The sequence below is a fragment of the Macaca nemestrina genome, chromosome 10, assembly GCF_043159975.1.
Source record: "Macaca nemestrina isolate mMacNem1 chromosome 10, mMacNem.hap1, whole genome shotgun sequence".
Lineage (NCBI taxonomy): Eukaryota > Metazoa > Chordata > Mammalia > Primates > Cercopithecidae > Macaca > Macaca nemestrina.
The window spans coordinates 32,971,571-32,988,231 of NC_092134.1; the positions used below are offsets into that span (position 1 = coordinate 32,971,571).

General features: G+C 43.9%; 1 protein-coding gene across 2 annotated transcripts in view; it reads left to right on the top strand.

The window, feature by feature from the left end:
- The first annotated feature begins 3,749 nt into the window (after nt 1-3,749).
- The window catches only part of BLTP3B (bridge-like lipid transfer protein family member 3B), a 117,589-nt gene continuing 104,677 nt past the window's right edge, over nt 3,750-16,661 (top strand). Inside the window, exon 1 of one of the 2 annotated variants that reach the window (XM_011761807.3) lies at nt 3,750-4,032. In XM_011761807.3, the coding sequence (XP_011760109.1) occupies nt 3,989-4,032 (44 nt within the window). In that variant the 5' untranslated portion in view covers nt 3,750-3,988. The remainder of the gene's footprint in view (nt 4,033-16,661) is intronic. The other variant, XM_011761808.3, reaches the window with a different exon arrangement.

Genomic DNA, 16,661 nt, shown 5'->3' on the forward strand with positions numbered 1-16,661 from the left:
AAGAAATAACCATAAGTATAGTTGGGCAGCCCATGCTGCTACTCTGCTTATGGGGTAGCTATCCTTTTATTTCTTTACTTTCTTAATAAACTTGGTTTCACTTTACTCTGTCAGCTTGGTCTTGAATTCTTTTCTGCAGAAGGCAGGAACCCCAATTTGGGAGTCACCCTACCACAACCAACATAGCTACAAATATCTGCAGAGTTAGGTTTTGATATGGACAGGAGACGGAAATACTGGGTAGAAGAAGGTAGTTCCCTGGCAAACGACCTACTCTCAAGCCTGGAAACCCGCAACCCTAAATGGGAACAGGCATTTCTGTTTTTGTGCTCAAAAGTTGCGTTTTGGCCTGCCACACCCCCCATATCTTGTATTCATAGAAACCCCAAACCCCAGGCTTCACAATCAGACAAGCAGACAAGGAGATGAACAGAAGAGCAGAAGAACGGCAGAACAGTACAGCAGAGAGAAGTAGTGACTGAACTCCAAGAGGAGTTCCTCTCGGGGGCGGTCAGAGGAGATTGGCCACTGGGTGGCCAAACTCCAGGGGAAGATCATCTTCCCACTCTATCCCCTTTCTTGCTTCCCATCCATCCTGTTGAGAGCCACCTCCACCACTCAATAAAACCCCCACATTCACCATCCTTCAAGTCCGTGTGTGACCAGATTCTTTCTGGATGCCTGGCAAGGACCTGGATACTAAGAGGGCACTGAGCTGGTTAACACTTAAGCCACCTGTGGACAACAAACCTAAAAGAGTGCAGTGTAACACATGCCCACTTGGGCTTCAGGAGTTGCAGGTACCCACCCCTAGACGCTACCATGGGGCCAGAGTCCAAAAGTGCTTGCCCCAGCTTCTGCACTTGCCCATCTGTGTGCTCCTCCTCCTGTAAGGGGTTTGTGTGTGCTCGGTGGCCGAACAGATGAGTCACAACCCTGTGTACTTCGTGCATTGCTGTTAGTCCTGTGAGTGAAGTCAGGGAAACCTGCTTCAGTTTTAAATTCAAGCCTTTGATTTCAGGGTCCATTCTTTTAAAAAAATTAAATGGATTTATTCACATCTTTGAAATAATACCTGCACTATAAGTCTGTCGCCAAATGAATTACTCCTTCCTCTGTGTTCTTATAACACTTTGCTTGTTTTTGGTAAAGTTATTAATATCTAGCTTTATTGAGCTTGGTATATATTAGGGAATTTGTTAAACAGTAGGTACTGATAATATTATCTCTTAATACATGAGATCACTGAAACTGAGAAAGATTAATTAGATGAAGTTTACACAGTCACAAAGTGGCCAGCATTTGAACCAGAGTCTACTAACAGAAATGAAAGTCTAAGTAACATGAATCTGCCTTCCAAGCCAGGTCGTTAACTCTGATGGCAGGAACAGAGTTTTTTTGTTTTTATTAAGGCAACCCCAGGATACTTGAACAGTGCCTGGTTTATAATTTATGATAAATGTTGAGTGTAGTTGGCCGGGTGTGGTGGCTGACGCCTGTAATCCCAACACTTTGGGAGGCTGAGGTGGGCCGATCACATGAGGTCAGGAGTTCGAGACTACCCTGGCCAACATGGTGAAACCCCGTCTCTACTAAAAATACAAAAATTAGTCTGATAATCCCAGCTAATCGGGAGGCTGAGGCAGGAGCATTGTTTGAACCTGGGAGGCAGAGGTTGCAGTGAGCCGAGATCATGATGCTGCACTCCAGCCTGAGTAACAGAGTGAGACTCTGCCTCAAAAATAAAATAAAATGTTGAGTGTAGTCAATCTACACATCTTTCCTTTCCAGTCTTCAAAAAGGGCCAGCTTATTGGACTACATGTAAACTACCTCCCACCTAATCCCCAAGATGTACAACCACACATCTTGCTAATACATCCCTCAGGGGTGGTACAATTTCTTTTCCTGTTGTAGATGTCACTAATGTTAAAAGAAAAACTTCAGCCAAATTAAAGGAGTTTAATTTAACAATGAACGATTCGTGAGTCCGGCAGCCCCCATAATCACAGCAGATTCAGAGAGATTCCAGCACAGCCACATGCTGGAAAAAGATTTCTGGACAATAAAAGGAAAGTGAGGTCCAGAAAATGGAAGTGAGGTACAGAAACAACTGGATTGGTTACAGCTCAGCGTTTGCCTTATTTGAATACAATCTGAACAATTGGCTACATTTGGCCAAAAACTCAGTGATTGGCACAGGTGTGGGCTATGGTTGGTTTATACCTCTGCTTATTTTCGTTTATACCTCTGCTTATTTTCGTAAGTTTATGATGTACAGAAAAACCTTTAGGCCAAAGTCAATTATGTAAGGAGGTAGCTTTAGGCTAAACTTAACACTGAGTGATTTTTTTTTTTTTTTTTTTTTTTTTTTTTTGAGACAGTCTAGCTCTGCCGCCCAGGCTGGAGTGCAGTGGCTTGATCTCGGCTTACTGCAACCTTTGCCTCCCAGGTTCAAGCAATTCTCCTGCCTCAGCATCCTGAGTAGCTGGGATTACAGGCGCCCGCCACCACGCCCAGCTAATTTTTGTATTTTTTGTAGAGACAGCGTTTCACCATGTTGGTCAGGCCAGTCTTGAACTCCTGACCTCAAGTGATCTGCCTGCCTCGGCCTCCCAAAGTGCTGGGATGACAGGAGTAGTCATTTTAATCCCTGAAAATGTTAGCTCTGTTTGGGGCTGGGTAGGGCAGAGCTGTAGAATTGTAGTAGTTTTCCCTATTTTAACAATTTCCTTCCTTACTTACAGAAATTTTCACATGATATTTACATCTTTAGGTACAACCTAGTGAAGTGGGTAAGGCTGCTGATTAACCTATTTCACAGATGACTAAAATGAAACTAAAAGTAAAGAAATTATTTTCCCCCGGATAACAGCTAGAAAATACCAGAGCCAGGAGTTGAATTATAGGCCTTCTAATTCCTAGGTCCTAGACTATTAGGAACCATTGTCAACCTTTACTTCCTTTAGGATAGCAATAACCAAGGGAAACATTAAATTGCCACATTCAGGTAAGGGAAAGGCTGAATATCTTAGAAAAAGAAACAAACAAACAAACAGAAAAACCGAAGGAAGAATATGAAGAAAGGCGAGTAGGTCAAGAGAGCAAAGCAAGCAGAGGAGTTAATGGCCGATACTTAAACCATTCTGAGGAGGCCGGGTGCAGTGGCTCACGCCTGTAATCTCATCACTTTGGGAGGCGAGGCGGGTGGATCAGGAGGTCAGGAGTTCGAGACCTACTGGCCAATATGGTGAAACCTCGTCTCTAATAAAAATACAAAAATTTGCCGGCAGTGGTGGTGCGCACCTGTAATCCCAGCTACTCAGGAGGCTGAAGCAGGAGAATCGCTTGAACCCTGGAGGCGGAGGTTGCAATGAGCCGAGATCGCACCACTGGACTCCAGCCTGGGCGACAGAGCGAGACTCCTCTCAAAAAAAAAAAAACAAAAGCAAAAAAAAAAAAAAAAGTCTGAGGAAATGAAAAAGGGAAGTAGGACGTAGATAAATCAGCCACGGATCAGCGATGGAGGCAGGAACAACATCAGCGGAGGAAGGAGGGAGGAGGGAGCATTAAGGCCAAGACGGTTGGTGGATTGGGAGTCAAGGGCCTTGTGTCGCGATGTCTAAAAGGGACCCTGGCGCCAGGGCCGCAAACCTCCCGCCCCCGCCCAGAGCCCGCCCAGAGCCGGCGTTGGCCCCGCCCGGCCTCGTGCCGGCCCCGCCTGGAGCCGCCCCGCCCCCGCCCTCCCCCGAGTCTCTTAGGTGATGCTGCAGCCAAGATGGCGCCCGCGGCGGCTGTGGCGGCCTGAGCGCGATGCTCCGGGTTCTCGGCGGCGGCTGTGGCCTTGGCCGGGGCCTCGCGTCTCTCCCGGTCGTGAGCGATCAGCGCCTCTCCTGTGGCCGGGCTAGCCGGGACAGAGAGGAGACGGCCACGAAGAGAGGAGGCAGTGAGCAACAGGACGAGAGCGCGTCGACTCCAGCCTCGGCACCATGGCCGGGATCATCAAGAAACAAATCCTTAAGCACCTCTCCAGGTCAGTGAGCGCCTTGGACGTCGGCGCCAGTCGGCCTCCGCCCCAGCCGGCACTGGAGTCAGCCTGCGGCTTCGGGGGCGGCGGCGCATGGCGGCTGTGCGGGAGGCGACCTTCGGACTTCCCCGCTCTGGCCGGGGCAGAGGTCGCGGCCCCGGATCTCGTCGCCCCCGGCGCCGGGGGCTGGCCTCACGAGTCGGTCCCTGACGCGTCCTGCCCCCGGGCGGGCGCGCGGAGGAGCGCGGAGCGTGGCTGGCTGGGATCGCTCCCGGCGCGGCGTCTGGGGGCGTCCCGGGTCCGCTCTGTGTGGTACTGCGCGGAGGCTGGTGGTGGCCTGGTGTCACCCAGGTGCCTGGTTAATGTGCGGGGCTGCAACTCGAGCTCGGTGCTCGTTCCCCTTGGAGCAGAGCGGTTCCGTTAACCGAGGGCTTCTGGCGCAATGTGGACTCTTAGTGGAGGCTGTGTTCTCAGTAAAACGTTAACCTTGTGATTGTTCTTCTGAATTCCTCCCACCTTGGCGTTCCCGCTCTGAGGCATCAGAGGGTGTGCCTGTTTGCACAGTTAGGATTTGTTTTAGGTAAATAAGCAGAGTTCGCAGCTTTGGCGAGTTCTTTCTGGAGTCATAAGACCCACATCATTCTTACTGAACTTTTTTTTTTTTTTTTTTTGGTTTTTGCTCTTTTTCCTCTGCAACTCTAAAATTCAGGGAGTTAACATCTGTGGTGATTAAACCCAAGACATGTCATTCTCTCCATTTCATAACGCGATTTTAGTCAGAAACATGACTCAGTAAAGCTGGCAATTTGTTACTGCTCTTGGCTTCTCCATGTTTGTCTCAAGGCAGGCTAAATGTAGGATCTTGTTCCAAGTTGTTACCAGCGAACTCAAAGCGCTTGGTTAGGATACCTTTCTGTTCTATTTGTAAGTTAATTTTAACTGATTTTGGGAAGACACTTGGTATGATGATAGACTCGTATAGTAAACATAATTCTTGATTCCCCAGATTGTCTTATACCACAGGTTATATATTGGGAACAGAATTACTACTTGTGTGATTCAGCAAATATTTTCCTCACTTATAATATTGAATAAGATATAGCACTTTTTAAAAAAAGTAGCAAAGTATAGCAGCGTGTGTGTGTGTGTGTGTGTGTGTATGTGTGTATATATATAGTATTTTTTAATAGTAGAGACGGGGGTTTCACCATGTTGGCCAGGCTGGTCTCAAACGCCCAACCTCAGGTGATCCGCCCTCCCGGCCTCCCAAAGTGCTGGGATTACAGGTGTGAGCCACCACGCCCTGCGTGAATGTATATTTCTTAATGTTACCACTCATTGGAAAGTTTCTTTTAAAATTATATATATGGTCCAATTCTGAACTATCTTATTTTGGAAGGTTTTATCTATTTTTAATTTATGTCCTCCAGCCTTTCTCATACCCAGCTCCACAAGAAAATTCAGATCTGCAGAAAATGATTTGAATGCCTATTTTCTCACTCGTCCAAGGATGATGCTGCATAGCTAGTACCACTCTAGATGCTTAGAAGAACAGTAAATTAAATCAACAAATAGTGCATTAGAGTTTAATTCTTTTATAGAACTCCATTTGAGAGAGGCTCTTAAAAATTAATAGCATGTATACCAAAGTATAATAACAAAATTAAGAACAAAGATGTAATGGCTTACTGCATGAGATAGAAAACACCCAAATATTGAAAATTGAGTCCTTAGGACTAATTTTTATGTTATTATTTATTTACATCTTTTTTGAGATGGAGTTTGGTTCTTGTTACCCAGACTGGAGTGCAATGGTGCAATCTTGGCTCACTGCAGTCTCCGCCTCCTGGGTTCAATCAATTCTCCTGCCTTAGCTTCCTAAGTAGCTGGGATTACAGGCATGCACCACCACGCCTGGCTAATTTTTTACTTTTAGTAGGGACAGGGTTTCTCCATGGTGGTCAGGCTGGTCTCGAACTCCCACTCTCAGGTGATTCACCTGCCTCGGCCTCCCAAAATGCTGGGATTACAGGCCTGAGCCACCGAGCCCGGCCCTTAGGGTTAGTTTCTAAATCTTTATGATTTCTTTTTTTTTTTTTTTTTTTTTTTTTTTGAGACGGAGTCTCGCTGTGTCTCCCAGGCTGGAGTGCAGTGGCGTTATCTCGGCTCACTGCAAGCTCCGCCTCCCGGGTTCACGCCATTCTCCCGCCTCAGCCTCCCAAGTAGCTGAGACTACAGGCGCCCGCCACCACGCCCGGCTAGTTTTTTGTATTTTTAGTAGAGACGGGGTTTCACCATGTTAGCCAGGATAGTATGATTTCTAATAGCTGTGTGATAAGTAATGTGATGAGGATTTTTTTGTTTTTTCAGAGATGAATTTTTGGGACGCTTGAATTTTCAGTTATTTCATATTTCAAAACATCCTTAACTCAGTTGACTAAAGAGTATCAAATTCTTATTTTTGGTTAATAAGTTAATCTTAATGCTAATTGCTGTCATCTCCTAAGAGAAATAGTTATTCAGAAATCTAAAGGCAGCTCATAATTGACAAAAGAAGGCAAGTGTTGTGATAAAGTACAGTTACTCAGGTAGGAATGAACTTTTGAAATTACCTGGTTCAAGTTTAATTTTGTGGAGTATCCAGTAATGAAGATGTCACTACATTGACCTAGTGGTCTGGGATCCAGTAGAATACAGTTTACCAGGAAATAAACATACTACTTTCTAATACTAGACATCACATGAGGCCTGTGTATGCAACCCATTGCACCTTCTCAAAGGAGACCTTTCCTGACCAGAGTTTAAAATTGTGAGCCCCCATAGTGCCAGTCCTCTTGCTTGTGTTATTTTTCTCCATAGCACTCATGCTTGTCTGTCATACATATTTATTTCTTTATGTATTTATTTGTCTTTCTCCACTTGAATGTAAACTCTATGAGAGCAGGCATTTTTTTCTTGAGGCTGGCATAAAGTGGATACTCAACAACTATTTGTTGCTTGAATGTGGATACATAACATGAATGAGCTTACTTTCTCTTACATTGCTCTTTTTTTACTGAGGCAAGACTACTGCCAACTTTCTTACAGATTTGGTAATGACCAGTTTCCCTGTGGCTTTAGAAGGCAGTGAGTAATTGAATCATTAAATAAATGTGGTGCCTTTGGAGTCCTGGAAAATGACCTAGTTTTTATAGGGGTTTATGTGAGGGGTCTTCCAGTAAAGAAATGACCTAGTTATTGTATGGGGGGAGGGGTTCTGCCAGTAAGGAGGAAGACTATGAACCAACATGAGAAAGAGCACTCACTTTTAGCCTTGAGGTTGAAATCTAGTGCAGTTGCAAGATTAAAACCATCTTTGCCTGTATGAAGGGACTTGAGAAGCTGGTATATTGGGAAAGTATGAAAGAGGAATTGTTCTTAAGAGATTAACAAATGCTTTAAGTCAATGCTGAACTATTTGAGAACTGTGCATCTATATACTTGTTTCTTGCCTAATACTTTGTATTCCAAGCGTCTCTTGAGTTGTTAATAAAAAGTTTATCTACTTGAAGAATCTGAAATGAGGACAAGGAGTGTGATGAGGGGGCAGGGGGAGGTTAGAGTAGTGACATTTTTCCAACGTGAAGCAGGAAAAGCTTTTGAAGGAGAAACTGCGCCGATTTTTCAAACTGTAATAGGACTGAATATATTTTGGGAAGATTTTCTAGGAGAGTAGTTTTTCACACGGGAACGGAAACTTCTAAAGAAAAGTCATAGCAAATGTGAGAAAGGAAATAAAAGCAGAAGCTACCTTTCAGCTCAAGACCTTAGTGTGTGTATGTATGTATGTGTATACACAGGTACACATGTGTGAACAGGCGCTTGCAAATTGGCAAAGTGGACGTATATTTAATTAAGCCAGGACCTGAAAAGGGGTACAGACGCTGTCCTCTCCTTCACTCCCTTAGGCTGAGGGCATACTCTGCTCTCCACATGAGTTGGGAGAGAGTTGACTGGGCAGACATACACCTCACCTGGAGTCATTATATAGTTTAAAGCAGCAGTTGTCAACCAGGGTCAATTTGCCTCCTAGGGGACATTTAGCAGTGTCTCGAGATGTTTTTAATTGTCAAGACTTGGAGGGGAGGATAGTACTACTGCCATCTAGTGAATAGAGTCCAGGGATGCTGCTAGACATTCTACATTGCACAGCATATTCCCCCACAACAAAGAATTATTTGCCCAAATGTCAGTAGTTCCGAGATTGAGAAACCAGTTTAAAGTGTACAGGTGTGTGTCATATGATTGAGCTAGGGTTCTGTGCTGGTAAAGTTGTTTTGCCTGCAAACATCAGAAACCCAATCTATTTAAGTAAAAAGGGAAATGTAACAGAAAGCAGAATAATATCTGAACAACCAAATTAAGGAAAGAACAGGAACCGGCCAGCTCCTGGAATCTCTTTGGAAGAGTTCTTGGACCTTCCTCTTAAAGTAGCAGTAGGGTTTTTTTTTTTTTTTTTTTTTTTTTTTTTTGAGACGGAGTCTTGCTCTGTCGTCCGGGCTGGAGTGCAGTGGCCTGATCTCAGCTCACTGCAAGCTCCGCCTCCCGGGTTTACGCCATTCTCCTGCCTCTGCCTCCCGAGTAGCTGGGACTACAGGCGCCCGCCACCTTGCCCGGCTAGTTTTTTTTTTTTTTTTTTTTTGTATTTTTTAGTAGAGACGGGGTTTCGCCGTGTTAGCCAGGATGGTCTCGATCTCCTGACCTCGTGATCTGCCCGTCTCGGCCTCCCAAAGTGCTGGGATTACAGGCTTGAGCCACCGCGCCCGGCCATCAGTAGGGTTTTTTAATCTCGGCACCATTGACATTTTGAACTAGATAGTTCTTTGTTGTGAAGGTTGTTCTGTGCTGTGTAGGATGTTTAATGTCTCCAGACATTGCCAAATGTCCCATGGGAGGCAAAATTACTCCTGGTTGGGAGCTACAGCTTTAGAGTGCTGGCCTATCTTCCATAATTCCCAGTCTCTGATCTCTCCTGTCAGGTTTCAGAATCCCGAGGGAGAGCCTTTGTAACCCAATTTTGTCTATCCATGGTTCAATTAGCAATGGCAAAGGGTTGTACAGCAAAAATATGGTAATGGAGAGAGCTATTTTGAGTTAGGCTTGTTGCTCCATTTGTCATCTGTAATAGGCACTGCACTAAATTAGATTTCCAAAGGCCTCATTTGCTACGTTAAGGAAATTGAACTTCATCCTGGGGGTGAGGAGTGACTACTAATAAAGGTAAGAGGGATATGCTCATAAAAGCAGTTTCATTTTTGAAGTCTAGGGTTTAGGAGCAATATCTGGGGTGGAAATACGGAGTCTACAAATGGACTTTGAGTAACTTAAGTAGAAAATGGGGCCAGGTGTGGTGGCTCATGCCTTGTAATCCAATCACTTTGGGAGGCCAAGTCAGGCGTATCACTTGAGCCCAGCAGTTTGAGATCAGTCTGGGAAACATGATGAAACTCTGTCTCTACCCAAAATACAAAAATTAGCCAGTCTCATAACCCAGTCTCAAAAAAAAAAAAGAAAAAGAAAAAAAAAAATTCATTATGGACAGTCGGAAGGGTTAAACACGTACAGGATTTTGTGTCTGAATGGCAAAGTGATGAGAAGGATTAGAGTGCCTCACTTTATGTTGATGGGATAGGCTACTAGATTGAGGCTATATGAGGAAGGGGAGGACAGGGCAGCAGCTGATAGCCTGGAGAGAAAAGGAAAGAACTATCAAAGGACTGGGAATGCTATCTAGGTGGAAGAGTAATGGAGTAAAAGAATGAGATAATTGGAAGGATTGGAGATTTTGTCTGAAACTGCCACATTGAAGTTTAAGATTTTAGAAGTGAAGTAGATCTGGTTTAGGAAAAGCTATCAGAGGCTGGGCGCGGTGGCTTACACCTATAATCTCACCACTTTGGGAGGCCGAGGCTGACGGATCACCTGAGGTCGGGAGTTCAAGACCAGTCTGACCAACACGGTGAAACCCTGTCTCTACTAAAAATACAAAATTAGCCGGGCGTGGTGGCACATGCCTGTAATCCCAGCTATTCGGGAGGCTGAGGCAGGAGAATTGCTTGAACCCGGGAGGCAGAGGTTGTGGTGAGCCAAGATCATTCCACTGCACTCCAGTCTGGGCAACAAGAGCGAAACTCATCTCAAAAAAAAAAGAAAAGAAAAGAAAAGAAAAGCCATCTGATACGGCCATAGAAGTGAGTTGCTGAAGAAAAGTTAAGGTGCATATAATTGGAGATCAATACTACTAGGTCTAAAATCTTTCCAGTATTGACCGTTCCTAAAAGGAAATGCAGTGTAGCTTATTTAGTCTGCCAGACATTATTTTTTCAAATGCTAACTTCACATCATTATTGATAGGCTATTTGTATCATATACTTTTATGGTAAAGCTCAGTAAATAATTTTTGAGAATTTATGTATTTCAAGTTTTTGAGCACATATATGTGTGCTCAACATATATATTATATGTGTGCACATATATATATTTATGCCCACACAGTGGGCATTAGAGATACAAAGATGAGTAAGACATGGCTTCAGTTTGTGGGAAGCTTCAGTGATTCCTATTCTAATATAAGAAGCATGAGTAGGATCACTAACTGTAACCTGTTTCTAAATTGGACTACTTGTCTGGCATTGAGGGTGATGTGAAAAAGGAAGAAAAAAATAAAAAATAAACTGTTGCCGTATGAAATTTGTGAGATTTTGCAACTGGGAAAAAAAACTGATTTAAATATTGTTTTTTGGATTATCAATTTACTTGGGTAGGTTTGAAGTGTTGTTTTTGCTTGTTTGTTTTGTTTTTTTGAGGCAGAGTCTCGCTATTCCCCAGGCTGGAGTGCAATGGAGCAATCTCAGCTCACTGCAACCTCCACTTCCTAGATTCAAGCAATACTCCTGCCTCAGCCTCCTGAGTAACTGGGATTACAGGCAGGCACGACCACACCCAGCTAATTTTTGTATTTTTAATAGAGATGGGGTTTCACGATGTTGGCCAGGCTGGCCTCAAACTCCTGACCTTGTGATCCACCCACCTTGGCCTCCCAAAGTGCTGGGATTAGAGGCATGAGCCACCGTGCCCAGCTGACAGTATTCATTTTTAAGTAATCTCTAATAATGTGGATTTTGACACTGTATATACTAGTTGCTTATTTAAAATAATTTAAAGAGTGCCTGCCTTGTACCCGCTATTGTACCATACTGCTGGGGATGTAGCACTTCACACACTAGGCAAAGATTCCTGCCCTCGTGGAGTTTACATTTTAATCAGAAACAGATAGTAAGTACATAAGTAGGTGAAATACATAGTACAGTATATCAGTGTGTTAATGAGAAGTACAATAAATTGGGCATGGAGTTTGCAATTTTAAATCCGGTGATTGGGAAGACTTAATTGACAAACTAATATTTGAGGCCGGGAGTGGTGGCTCACACCTGTAATCCCAGCACTTTGGGAGGCTGAGGTGGGCAGATCACTTCAGGCTAGGCGTTTGAGACCAGCCTGGCCAACATGGCGAAATCCTGTCTCTACTAAAAAAAACCCGAAATTAGCCGAGCGTGATGGTGCGCACATGTAGTCTCAGCTACTAGAGAGGCTGAGATAGGAGGATTGCTTGAGCCCAGGAGGCAGAGGTTGCAGTGAACTGTGATAGCACCACTACACTCCAGCCTGCAGAGTGAGACCCTGTCTTAAAAAAAAAAAAAAAAAGAAAGCAATATTTGAAAAGAGACCTGAGAGAGATGGTGGGAACAAATGCAAAGGGTCCAGAGCTGGGAACTTGTTTGATATTTTAAAAACATATGGAGGCCACCAATATAGGTGGAGAGAGTAAAGTGAGAAGAGGAAGATGCGATCAAAGAGAAAACACGAGCCAAATCATGTGGGACCTCATAGTGACTTTGACTTTTACTCTGAGATTGGAAGCTACTGGAATGCCTTGAGCCAAGGATCACTCTGGCAGCCATGTGGGAATTAAATAATAGGAGCACAAGGGCAGAAGCAGGAACTCAATTAAGAGACGTTAACTATTCAGGTGAGAGAGAAATTGGATTGAATGAAGGCAGATGCAGTGGAGTTGTTAAGATAGTCAGGTTCTAGATGTATTTTGAAGATAGAGGCAGGATTGACTGACAGATAAGATGTGGATTGATAGAGAAGAGAGCAGTAATGGGTGACCATCCAGAGTTTTTGACATAAGCAACATAAGCAACGGAAAAGGTGGAATTGCTATTAACTAAATTGGAAAATTGGAAAAGACTGCAGGAGGAGCAGGTTTTGTGGGCAAAGATCAGGGGTTTGTTTTGGATATGTTAATTTGGATGAAAGTTAGTTTGTTTTTTTTTTTTTGGTTTTTTTTTTTTGAGACAGAGTCTTGTTCTGTCACCCAGGCTGGAGTGCAGTGGCGCAATCTCAGCTCACTGCAAACCCTGCCTCCCTGGTTCAAGTGATTCTCCTGCCTCAGCCTCCCGAGTGGCTGGGATTATAGGCACCCGTCACCATATCTGGCTAATTTTTTGTTTTGTTTTGTATTTTTAGTAGAGATGGGGTTTTACCATGTTGGCCAGGCTAGTCTCAAACTCCTGACCTCAAGTGATCCACCTGCCTCAGCTTCCCAAAGTGCTGGGATTACAGACCTGAGCCACTGTGCCTGCCCAAATGTTAGATATTTAATTGGAGATGTCTTCCTTTTTATTTGTGATCTAATTTAGACTACATATGTTTTAGTCTGACAACAATGGAAGTATGTTTGTGGCTATCCTTTGGCTTATGCAATAAATAATTACTGAGAAGTGAATTGTGTGTTGAATTTTCAGGGGTGGATTTTTTGGTATTGGGGTTTTTTTTTTCCTTTTAAGTGCATGTACTACAGTAGTCCTCCTCCATGGGCAACACATTTCAAGACCCCCAGTGGATGCCTGGAACTGCAGATAGTACTGAACTATATGTATATTGTGTTTTTTTCTTTATGTACATCCCTCTGGTAAAGTTTAACTTATAAATTAGTCACGGTAAGAGATTAACAAAAACTAATATGAAATGGAACAATTATAACAATGTCTGTATATTATAATAAAAGTTATGTGAATGTGATCTCTCTTCCTCAAACTATCGTACTGTACCACAAGTAACTGAGACCATGGAAAGGAAAATGTTAGGTAAGGGAGGACTGCTGTATACAGCAGGTGTCTTTCTCTTCATATTAATTTCTAACTAAAACTGGATACTGATTCTTGTTGGGTGCTTGGTCTAGGAGATGTTGCAATATTAGCATGCAAGAATCCTGGAATCAGAAGGTATTTGTTCCTATCTCAGAGAAGGAAATTATTAAAACATTGACATTTGTGACTTGTCCAAGGTCTCACAGATAGTGTTGAATGGTAAAGTCACTGATCCAGTACCCTTTTCATTTGATTTTTCTATGCTACCTATTAGGGTATTTCCTACTCACCCCCACCCCACCTTAACTACTTTATTGCTTTTGTTTTTACCCAGCTCTCCACACCACTCTTGTTTTACCATTCTGCTGCAGTATCCCTTAGGAGATTCTTTTATGACTTGAGAATCATTTGACTCTGCAGTCCTTTGAAGTTAGAGGAACATAACATTTTGACTCAGCATTTCTTGAAAGTTGGGGGATGTCTCAGGCCATTCTGTGTTGCTATGAAAGATTACCTGAGGCTGGGTAATTTATTTTAAAAGAGAGGTTTTATTTATTTTTTTGAGACAGAGTCTCGCTCTGTCGCCCTGGCTGGAGTGCAGTGGCATGATCTCGGCTCACTGCAAGCTCCGCCTCCTGGGTTCATGCTATTCTCCTGCCTCAGCCTCCGGAGTAGCTGGGACTACACGCACCCACCACCACGCCTGGCTAAAGTTTTGTATTTTTAGTAGAGACAGGGTTTCACCGTGTTAGCCAGGATGGTCTCGATCTCCTGACCTTGTGATCCGCCAGCCTCAGCCTCCCAAAGTGCTGGGATTACAGGCGTGAGCCACTGCGCCCGACCTATTTATTTATTTTTGGGACAGTCTTTGTTGCTAAGGCTGGAGAACAGTGGCACAGTCTCAGCTCACTGTAACCTCCACCTTTCAGGCTTAAGCAATTCTTTTTTTTTTTTTTTTTTGAGATGGAGTCTCGCTCTGTCGCCCAGGCTGGAGTGCAGTGGCGCGATCTCGGCTCACTGCAAGCTCCGCCTCCCGGGTTCACGCCATTCTCCTGCCTCAGCCTCCCGAGTAGCTGGGACTACAGGCGCCCACAACCGCGCCCGGCTAATTTTTTGTATTTTTAGTAGAGACGGGGTTTCACCGTGGTCTCGATCTCCTGACCTTGTGATCCGCCCGCCTCAGCCTCCCAAAGTGCTGGGATTACAGGCGTGAGCCACCGCGCCCGGCCTCAGGCTTAAGCAATTCTTATGCCTCAGCCTCCTGAGTAGCTGGGATTACAGTAATGTGCCGCCATGCCTGACTAATTTTTGTATTTTTAGTAGAGATGGGGTTTCACCATGTTGGCTAGGCTGGTCTCAAACTCTTGGCCTCAAGTGATCCACCCGCGTTGGCCTCCCAAAGTCCTGGGATTACAGGCGTGAGTCACTACGCCCGGCCAAAAAAGTTTATGTATAAAGACAAGAGGTTTATTTAGCTCATGGTTCTACTGGCTGAGAAGTTCAAGAGCATGGGGCTGGCTTCCAGATAGGGCTTTTATGCTGCATGACAACATAGTGGAGAAGGTAAGGGGAAGCAGACACTTAAAGAGGGGAGAACCTGAGGGATGTCCTGGCTTCATAACAACCTACTCACGTGGGAACTACTTTATTTGCTGTGAGAGCTTATTACTGCAAGAACAATACCAAGCCATTTATGAAGAATCTGCCCCCATGACCCAAGCACTTCCCACTAGGCGCCACCTCCCAACACTGTCACATTGGGGATCAGATTTCAACATGAATTTTGGTGGGGACAAATAAACCATATTCAGACACTTGCAGGGAAACATAATTTTTCTTTTTTTTGAATAATCTTCCTTTTTTGCAATATTACACTTTGCCTTAGTATTGCAGTTTAAACACTTTTTAAATAAGTCGATCTGTTATTTAATATGTGTTTTAAATTCTGCATATTGTATGCTTAGGATGAATAATTTGTTAAAATTAAATATTGGTATTTAACAGTGGGTATGGCTGGGCGCGGTGGTTCACGCCTGTTATCCCAGCACTTTGGGAGGCCAAGGCGGGCAGATCACCTGAGGTCAGGAGTTCGAGACCAGCCTGGCCAATATGGTGAAGCCCTGTCTCTACTTAAAAATACAAAAAATTAGCCGGGCATGGTGGCGCATGCCTGTAGTCCCAGCTACTCAAGAGGCTGAGGAAGGAGAATCGCTTGAGCCCAGGAGGTGGAGGTTGCAGTGAGCCGAGATTGTGCCACTGGACTCCAGTCTGGGCAACAGAGTGAGACTCCACCTCAAAAAAAAAAACAAAGCAGTGGGTATTAGTGGCTGGAGTTTAGTTTGAATGTAAGTTACAAGTAAAAGGCTTTTGGTTATTTTCATAAGTGAAAATCGAGTAGTTATATTAAAATCAAGTTGTTCAAATAAAATTGAAGCCAGTATGATTCAGGATATAATTTGTTTGGTTTTTCCGACATTATATTCACTAGTAGTTTGATTGACAGTTGATTGACTTATTTTAAGATTATTCCCAGCCAAGATGAATGTTGTGTATAAACTTTGAATTTCCATATTAGTCATCAACTAGGTTGAATTTGAACTTTATGCATATTTACTCTTTTTCTTTTTTTTTTTTTTTGAGACAGAGTCTCGCTCTGTTGCCCAGGCTGGAGTGCAGTGGCCGGATCTCAGCTCACTGCAAGCTCCACCTCCCGGGTTTACTCCATTCTCTTGCCTCAGCCTCCCGAGTAACTGGGACTACAGGCGCCCGCCATCTCGCCCGGCTAGTTTTTTTGTATTTTTTAGTAGAGATGGTGTTTCACCGTGTTAGCCAGGATGGTCTCGATCTCCTGACCTCGTGATCCACCCGTCTCGGCCTCCCAAAGTGCTGGGATTAAAGGCTTGAGCCACCGTGCCCGGCCGTATTTACTCTTTTTCTACCCAGAAATACTACTAAGAAAGAGGTCTGGCTTCTTTTTACCACTGCCAGTATAGCATCAAATGTTGTTTTCCTTTACTGTTGTCTATTTGTAAATCTTTAAAAAAAAATTTTAATAAATTTAAAAAATACATTTTTAAAAAGTTTAAATTATTTATTTATTTATTTATTTATGTATTTTTTGAGACAGGGTCTTGCTCTGTCACCCAGACTGGAGTGCAGTGGCGTGATTATAGCTCACTGCAGCCTCGACTTCCCATGCTCTAGCAATCCTCCCACTTCAGCCTCTTGAGTAGTGGGGACCACAGGTGGGCACCACCATGCCTGGTGAATTATTGTACTTTTGATAGAGATGTAATTTTGCCATGTTGCCCAGGCTAGTCTCAAACTCTTGAGCTCAAACAATCCACCCACTTTGGCCTCCCAAAGTGCTGGGATTACAGGCATGAGCCACTATTTGTAAATCTTTTGTGTGTACTTTTGTTGTTAGGGATGAGTATTTGG